Raw genomic sequence first — 9,497 nt, 5'->3', positions numbered from 1 at the left:
AGGTGTTTCAGCCTAGCTCAGTGCTTTCTGTGTTGGTGGGGCAAGCCAGCAGAAAATACGGAGCATTGCGCCGTGATTGGCTCAGTGTTCTGTCAGTCATGGGGAAACTACGTCACTGCGAAGTCTAAGAGGACCTAAAAAATTCTAGCCCTAGGGTGCTGACATAGAGTTACATAGGAAGTGCCCATCCAAGAAGACTCAAGGTCATTGGCCACAGATAAAATGATGTCAATTCACATTATATGTGCAGTAGCTTTGATTGGACTGATCATGTCCACATCATACTTACAAAATCTTAGCTAGCAGTCATCATCATGAATCAAGTCGACAATCTACAGGCAAATCCTTTTTAATCCTAGTCATACGAAGATAAATAATGAAGAGAAATGATAGATAAAACGTATCGGTGCTCATCGGCCATTGGACATAAACATTACACAACAAGTTGGAAATCGCAAATTCAACAATGAGTGGTTTGGGAGGAAGCGAGCACAACACAACCAGGTGAGTCCCAAAATATTTTGTATGCACTGCATAAATGATGTAATATGCCAGGGACATTTCTCTACAACAGGTTATAGGCTACATGTGCACCACCAAGTCAGAACAGTAGGCGAAATTAAGAGGGGATAACAGACCAAATTATTAGCATGAGGCAGATGGGCTACTAACAGCTTTTACACAACATACACTTAGTATTACTTTCTTAGCTACAGTATACATTCAGTGGCTTGCGAAGTATTCACCCCCCGGTAAATAGAGCCCAGACTTGAACCGGATCTGGAGAGATCTGAAAATTGCTCTGCAGCGACACTCCCCATCCAACCTGAAAGAGCTTGAGAGGATCTGCAGAGAAGAATGGGAGAAATTCCCCAAATACAGGTGTGCCAAGCTCGTAGCGTCATATCCAAGAAGACTTGAAGCTGTAATCGCTGCAAAGGTGCTTCAACAAAATACTGACTAAAGGGTCTGAATACTTACATAAATATAATATTTCAGGTTTTTCCATTTTCAATACATTTGCAAAAAATTCTAAAAACCAATTTTTGCTTTGTCATTATGGGATATTGTGTGTAGATAGATGAGGAAAAAACAAACCATTTAATCCATTTTAGAGTAAGGCTGTACCGTAACAAAAAGTCAAGGGGTCTGAACACCTTCTGAAAAATGGCCAGATGACAGCTGGTAGGAGTGAGTTTCTGTCCTAACATAGCCTTTCCACACAACACTTAAGCCTCGTTTATACCTGGTGCCCTTTGTCCTGATCGTGCCCACATTCTGCTAGTGCCCACATCTGTAGACAGGTGTCGACGATTCCAAGACGCATTGTGATCTGATCTTCCTGACCACCTCCAAAGGTAGTCAGGCACGCATTGTGTCTGGATATCAAGCAAGTGTAAATAGATCTGGATGGTCAAACAATTTAAATCATAATTTATACCGGCCTTTTAAATCATTGATAGGTAGTACCATTGATTTATGTCATCAGTAATCGTCTTAAAATACATAAATTCATATTATTTTGAAAGAATTTCTGTCAAATAAATTGCAAACTGCTTTTACACAGGCAGCCCAGTTCTGATATTTTTTCTACTAATTGGTCTTTTGCCCAATCACATCAGATCTTTTTCAGAACTGATCTGATTGGTCAAAATACTAATTAGTCAAAAATAGATCTGAATTGGTCTGGCTGTGTAAACACAGCTATTTTAATACAACATGTAGACTTGGGAAACTTTGATTAGAAAATAATTGAATCATATTGATCAGATCACTAAACTCACATGTTAGTGCAACGTGTAAACGCGGCTTAAAACAGGTACAGTAGAATGGTTCATTTATCTATAGCGCTGTAAGATGCAGCTCACTGCTGCCACCCAGTGGCCAAGTTATGAAAGGTATACACGTAAAACAAGACTATTGGGAAGTGGTCTATTCATTCACTAGAAAAACAGAACTGTTTTTTGTTTCTATATATAAAAAAAGATTTTATTGCATAACCACAGGTTGATTATGTTTGTACAGACTACATATCTTTATTTGTATGTTACCATCATTAATATTGCTATTTTTCTTTCTTTTTAGATTTCTCCATAAACATATTGGCATTTATATAATCTCAAACAATGGAGGCTGGTGGGAGGAGCTGTAGGAGGATGGGCTCATTGTAATGGCTTGAATGGAATAAATGTAACGGTATCAAACACATCAAACATATGCAAATCGAATGTTTGTCTCTGTTCCATTTCAGACATTAAAATGAGCCTGTCCTTCTATATTTCCCCCCACCAGCCTCCACTGATCGCAAAATCACAGGTCTCCAAACCACCAGTGCTGGTTATAGACGCTCTCTCTTAGCCCAAGTACATCCCCTTTACCAGGTTGGAAAAGATATGACAGAAACATTTACAATATTAAAACTATGACTAATATAGATACACATTACGATTAGATGCTGGTGTCAGGGACCATAATGGCTTATAACAATAATAGACTAATGTACCAATGGGCCAGAATGTTCCTTTGCAATCACATATAAATATATTTAGATATCTGAGACAGCAAGATGATTTTGAGTGTGAAGAACTACACTACATGGCCAAAAATATCTATACATTATAGTAGCCTAAACATGTGGTATTGAGAGTGAAAACATTTCAACAATGAAAGACCTCTGCAAACGAATACACTTTGACTTGAACACGTTACTGTGTGAAGAACAGTATGTATTTGAAAGTAGCAGTACTGATCAGCTCCATCCTGTCCATAGATCAGCCTCTCCTACTCAGAGATGCTTGATACATGTGGCCCCAGGCCTCAGTGAGTCATGCAGTCCTATGACAAGCAGTGTAAAAGAGATGGAAACAGCTAGGTGGTGATTATGGCCATGTGACCTTGTATTTGCATATTTATGACCAAATATTCCCCTCTGCATTCTGATTTGATTAATAGCTGGAATAAATAGAGAATTCAGTATAAATCTGAAAGTGAAATGTAACAGTAGTCCATACACACAGTACACACATTTAAAATCAAGGCCATAGGAAAGGTTGAATTGATTTTAACCTTCATCCTCCAAAGGAAAGGAATACTAAAATAGCAACTACATGCATATTGATGTAGAGGTAATGGAATATATATTTTAGTATAAATATTTGATCTGTCCAGGTCTGAGCGTGTAGTTCATCATAAAAGGTTGCTTCTCTTCCTCTGCCCTAGCTCGTTCACTCCCCTAGTCCGTCTCACAGATCTAAGACATCTGACTGGGCCCGTATTCAGTCTAGGATCAGCACCCCCTCCCTGTCTATATAGTCTTAATGAATATGATTTAAAAGGGAAAACTGATCCTCGATCAGCCTTCATACTCTGAGATGCTTTGTGAATATGGGCCCTGGTACAGTAGGTGTCAAGAAAACAAGCCTTCAGATTGGATAAGTGCTGGAGATTCCACCATGTTGCTTTCATCCATCCAGACAGATTGGATAGGAGGTGGACTTTCCACCATGTTGCTTTCATCCATCCAGTCAGATCTGTGAAGGCGAGTGAACATGGGCTGAGGGGGGAAAACAACAACTTTCTGGAATGAAAAGCAATCTTACATGGCCTGGTCAAAGACATTTCAGACCACAACCTTATTATTCATGGACCAAGAAGGCCAGGTGTTTCATGTTCCAAGCCTTTGAGGACAGTTGATCATACACAGAACACCGCCCTATGGACACGTAGAGTGACACAACATACGGTAAATACTGTACATACATACAGTGCCTTTAAATATCCACTGAGTCACATGCAGTGCATACAGACAGACATACAGACAGACAGACAGTCGACTATACCGTAGGAACATTGTGAGGGAGGGAATGTCAGGTGTAGAATGATGTCTATGTGATTTAAGACTATGGAAGTCAGCTGAGCTAAAGCCTAGGGGTTTGTTCTGGGAGCTAACACAAGTTTGTCCTCAAGTCGCGAACCATCTCTGTTACAGTGTAAAAATACATTGGTATAATGTCCACAGGTGAGTGACTATAAAATGTAAATATAAGATAGTAGTAGAATAATAATAAAAAGAACAGATTAACACGTTTAGATACAGTTTAAAACATTAAACAGCAGAAGCGCCAGTCAGGTAATGTTGCCCTCCTGAAGTAAACCCAGAACCAAAAGTTCAGTTAAAAATGAGGAATGGCTCAAAGCACCTGATGCACGTTCAATAGATTGCTTTTGATTAGACAATTGATCTTTTAAATAGGAGGTAAAAAAAAAAAAAACATTTATTTTAAAGGGGTGGTTAGAAAATCATTCTTAAAGGGGTGGCCTTCTCTGATACAGAAATGAAAGGAATCCCTTTATGCCCACAAAATATAAAAGATTGCTTTGTATCATGTCCAGTCTGTTCATCAAGTCCTCCTAGTGGCATTTATTTGATTTGTCTTTTTTCCACTGAAAATGACATTTTCCGTGTGCATCCTTCAGTACTTGCACTCTCTTGTCTGTTTACTGTTCATGATATAAATCAAAACAAACTTCATTAAAATAACAGATAGTTGTCCTTCACAGAGGTGTTTGGGTTCTGGCTGGTCTGTCTTCCTGTTTTTGCTGCAGAGAGAGGAAGTGAGGTCATATAACTGTAAGGCCCACTCCCCAGGCTCACAGTGTGATTGGCTTACTCCATGCCGTTCCGCAGCATCTGATTGGCCGCGATGAGCATGACGCTGATGATGAAGGCCATGGCGAAGGCGCAGATCAGACTCTTCCTCACGCATGTCTGTCTGTTCTTCTTCTTAGGATGGACTGAAAAAGAGAAGAGAGGAGAGAAGACGAGGAGGGGAAGAGGAGAAAAATAGAAGTATAACTTAAGTCATTTATTACATCAAATTATGATAATTTCATATTATGCCTCCCCTTCCATTCCCCATGCTGGTAACATCACAAACTGGTCAAATGAACTTTCTGCACTGAGTTCCCCCAGAGAAAACATAACTGAAAACCAAAGACTAAAGAGGATGACGCTGTACGTCTGCTCTCCTCTTTCCTTTTCCAGAGACATTTTCTTTGGGAAAAAAGAGTCATGCAACTGAAAACATGAACAATAGGTAGTGCCTTTGTCTATGTTTGTTAACATCACAAACATCACCAACAACCCAGACACCAGCCTGGAGCAGCCCAGACATCAGCCTCGAGCAACCCAGACACAGAGCCTGAAGCAGCCCAGAAACACAGCATGAAGCAGCCCAGACACACAGCCTGAAGCAGCCCAGACACAGAGCCTGAAGCAGCCCAGACACAGAGCCTGGAGCAGCCCAGACACAGAGCCTGAAGCAGCCCAGAAACACAGCATGAAACAGCCCAGACACACAGCATGAAGCAGCCCAGACACACAGCCTGAAGCAGCCCAGACACAGAGCCTGGAGCAACCCAGACACAGAGCCTGGAGCAGCCCAGAAACACAGCCTGGAGCAGACCAGAAACACAGCCTGGAGCAGCCCAGAAACACAGCCTGGAGCAGCCCAGACACACAGCCTGGAGCAGCCCAGAAACACAGCCTGGAGCAGCCCAGACACCAGTCTGGAGCAGCCCAGAGACCAGCCTGAAACAGCCCAGACAACAGGCTGGAGCAGCCCAGAGACATCAGCCTGAAGCAGCCCAGACACTGAGCCTGAAGCAGCCCAGACACACAGCCTGGAGCAGCCCAGACATCAGCCTGGAGCAGCACAGACATCAACCTGGAGCAGCTCAGACATCAGCCTGGAGCAGCCCAGACATCAGCCTGGAGCAGCCCAGACATCAGCCTGGAGCAGCACAGACATCAGCCTGGAGCAGCTCAGACATCAGGCTGGAGCAGCCGAGACATCAGCCTGGAGCAGCCCAGACACAGAGCCTGAAGCAGCCCAGACACACAGCCTGAAGCAGCCCAGACATCAGCCTGGAGCAGCCCAGACACAGAGCCTGGAGCAGCCCAGACATCAGCCTGGAGCAGCACAGACATCAGCCTGGAGCAGCTCAGACATCAGGCTGGAGCAGCCGAGACATCAGCCTGGAGCAGCCCAGACACAGAGCCTGAAGCAGCCCAGACACACAGCCTGAAGCAGCCCAGACATCAGCCTGGAGCAGCCCAGACACACAGCCTGGAGCAGCCCAGACATCAACCTGGAGCAGCCCAGACATCAGCCTGGAGCAGCCCAGACACACACAGAGACAGTAACCCAGACACACACACAGACAGTAACCCAGACACACACAGAGACAGTAACCCAGACAGTAACCCAGACACACACACAGACAGTAACCCAGACACACACAGACAGTAACCCAGACACACACAGAGACAGTAGCCCAGACACACACAGAGACAGTAACCCAGACACACACACAGACAGTAACCCAGACACACACAGAGACAGTAGCCCAGACACACACAGAGACAGTAACCCAGACACACACAGACAGTAACCCAGACACACACAGAGACAGTAACCCAGACACACACAGAGACAGTAACCCAGACACACACAGAGACAGTAACCCAGACACACACAGAGACAGTAACCCAGACAGTAACCCAGACACACACACAGACAGTAACCCAGACACACACAGAGACAGTAACCCAGACACACACAGAGACAGTAACCCAGACACACACAGAGACAGTAACCCAGACAGTAACCCAGACACACACACAGACAGTAACCCAGACACACACAGAGACAGTAACCCAGACACACACAGAGACAGTAACCCAGACAGTAACCCAGACACACACACAGACAGTAACCCAGACACACACAGAGACAGTAACCAAGACACACACACAGACAGTAACCCAGACACACACACAGACAGTAACCCAGACACACACAGAGACAGTAACCCAGACAGTAACCCAGACAGTAACCCAGACACACACACAGACAGTAAGTCAGACACACACAGATGTGTCTAATGGAGTTGGATGGACTGGGTCGGAGAAAGAGAAGCAAGAAGAAAGGGTAGGTGGATAGAGACATAAGAGGAAGGGAGGAGAGACATAGGAAGGATTGAGGGAGAGGGCAGAAGGAGAGGAAGATAATCTTTGGTTTAGCTTCCAATCTCACTTTTGGTTTCTTCTCTCTCTCCCTTCCCCTCTTCACTCCACTCCTGTTTCACTTCCATTATCTTCTCTCCCAGACCCTCCTCTTCTCTCCTTCGCTCATTTACTGGAATCTCTTCATCTCGCTCTCTACATTTACATTTTAGTCATTTATCTTATCCAGAGTGACAAGACGAACTACAGTTAAGTTCCTTGCTCAAGGGCACATCGGCAGATTTGTCTCCTAGTTGGATCAGGGATTCTAATTATTATGTAGTATTATGTATATTATGTAGTACTATGTAGTATTATGTATATTATGTAGTATTATGTAGTATTATGTAGTATTATGTATATTATGTAGTATTATGTAGTACTATGTATATTATGTAGTATTATGTATATTACGTATATTATGTATAATATGTATATTATGTATATTATATTATATTATATATTATTTATTTGTTGTTTTGTTTCCTGTTTGGACCCCAGGAAGAGTAGGGGCTAATCGGGGATCCCAATAAAATACTAAATACTAAACTCTTTGTCTCTCTCTCTCTCCATTTCTTTCTCTACCATCTCTCTCTTTTAGTATTATCTCTCTCTGTGTCTCTCTCTGTGTCTTTCTCTGTGTGTCTCTCTCTCTCCATCTCTCTCTACCCTGCTCTCTGTCACCCCAACCTCCCACACTCCCTCTCTCACCTCCCTCGTACTCGGGGCAGTTCCCTGTCTCGTTGAGGCTCTCCTCTTCGTTGATGATGATGTTCTCGATGTCCTTCATCGTCAGGTGGTCTCGGAATGCGTGAAACAGAACCTGCTTCAGCTCGTCCAGGGACATCTGCTGCATGTCAAACTGCAGGGGCAAGACATACGCACACAGATGCAGATACACACCAAGGTCAAATCATATAAATGTTTTTTTTCTCATTTATGTGTGTGTGTGTATATGTGTGTGTGTGTTTGTGTGCGGGCGTGTGTGTGTGTGAAAGTGATTTATGATGCTCTGAGCGGAGCAGGTCTCATTCCAATCAAAAGTCAGTCTGAGGTCTCTGAGGTTTTCATTTCTAAATGTATAATTCATTTGACTTTTTGGAGTGTTCTACTCTGCGTCTGCCCCTCCCACCCTCCCTCCCTCCCTTCCTAATACGGAAAGAGGGGAAAAAGGAGAGAGATAGAAAGAAAGACAGGGAGTAGGAGAGAGAGAGAAAAAGAGAGGGATGGAGTGAGTGAGTGAGAGAAAAAAAGAGAGCGAGAAAGAAAGAGAGAGAAAGAACTCTTTGTTCCCCTGCCACTGTGGACAGAATGACCTGATGGAGAGGAGAGTAGCAGGTATACCTGTAGAGTGAAGGAGAGGAGAGTAGCAGGTATACCTGTAGAGTGAAGGAGAGGAGAGTAGCAGGTATACCTGTAGAGTGAAGGAGAGGAGAGTAGCAGGTATACCTGTAGAGTGAAGGAGAGGAGAGTAACAGGTATACCTGTGGAGTGATGGAGAGGAGAGTAGCAGGTATACCTGTAGAGTGAAGGAGAGGAGAGTAGCAGGTATACCTGTAGAGTGAAGGAGAGGAGAGTAGCAGGTATACCTGTAGAGTGAAGGAGAGGAGAGTAGCAGGTATACCTGTAGAGTGAAGGAGAGGAGAGTAGCAGGTATACCTGTAGAGTGAAGGAGGGGAGAGTAGCAGGTATACCTGTAGAGTGAAGGAGAGGAGAGTAGCAGGTATACCTGTAGAGTGAAGGAGAGGAGAGTAGCAGGTATACCTGTAGAGTGAAGGAGAGGAGAGTAACAGGTATACCTGTAGAGTGAAGGAGAGGAGAGTAGCAGGTATACCTGTAGAGTGAAGGAGAGGAGAGTAGCAGGTATACCTGTAGAGTGAAGGAGGGGAGAGTAGCAGGTATACCTGTAGAGTGAAGGAGAGGAGAGTAACAGGTATACCTGTAGAGTGAAGGAGAGGAGAGTAGCAGGTATACCTGTAGAGTGAAGGAGAGGAGAGTAGCAGGTATACCTGTAGAGTGAAGGAGAGGAGAGTAGCAGGTATACCTGTAGAGTGAAGGAGAGGAGAGTAACAGGTATACCTGTAGAGTGAAGGAGAGGAGAGTAGCAGGTATACCTGTGGAGTGAAGGAGAGGAGAGTAACAGGTATACCTGTGGAGTGATGGAGAGGAGAGTAAAAGGTATACCTGTAGAGTGAAGGAGAGGAGAGTAGCAGGTATACCTGTAGAGTGAAGGAGGGGAGAGTAGCAGGTATACCTGTGGAGTGAAGGAGAGGAGAGTAGCAGGTATACCTGTAGAGTGAAGGAGAGGAGAGTAACAGGTATACCTGTAGAGTGAAGGAGAGGAGAGTAGCAGGTATACCTGTAGAGTGAAGGAGAGGAGAGTAACAGGTATACCTGTAGAGTGAAGGAGAGGAGAGTAGCAGGTATACCT

At 44.0% G+C, this 9,497-nt stretch overlaps 1 protein-coding gene across 1 annotated transcript in view; it reads right to left on the bottom strand.

Moving 5' to 3' along the window:
- Nucleotides 1-2,011: 2,011 nt before the first annotated feature.
- Nucleotides 2,012-9,497, bottom strand: part of caln2 (calneuron 2) — a 73,645-nt gene continuing 66,159 nt past the window's right edge. The window contains exons 5-6 of the mRNA XM_029770230.1: nucleotides 7,778-7,928; nucleotides 2,012-4,794 (exon numbers count right to left, since the gene is read on the bottom strand). Coding sequence (XP_029626090.1) covers nucleotides 4,667-4,794; nucleotides 7,778-7,928 — 279 coding nt within the window. The 3' untranslated portion in view covers nucleotides 2,012-4,666. The remainder of the gene's footprint in view (nucleotides 4,795-7,777; nucleotides 7,929-9,497) is intronic.

Source organism: Salmo trutta, chromosome 12 (assembly GCF_901001165.1).
Source record: "Salmo trutta chromosome 12, fSalTru1.1, whole genome shotgun sequence".
NCBI lineage: Eukaryota > Metazoa > Chordata > Actinopteri > Salmoniformes > Salmonidae > Salmo > Salmo trutta.
The sequence above is the reverse complement of the archived record's forward strand: the minus strand, read 5'-3'. Positions and strand labels throughout refer to the sequence as shown.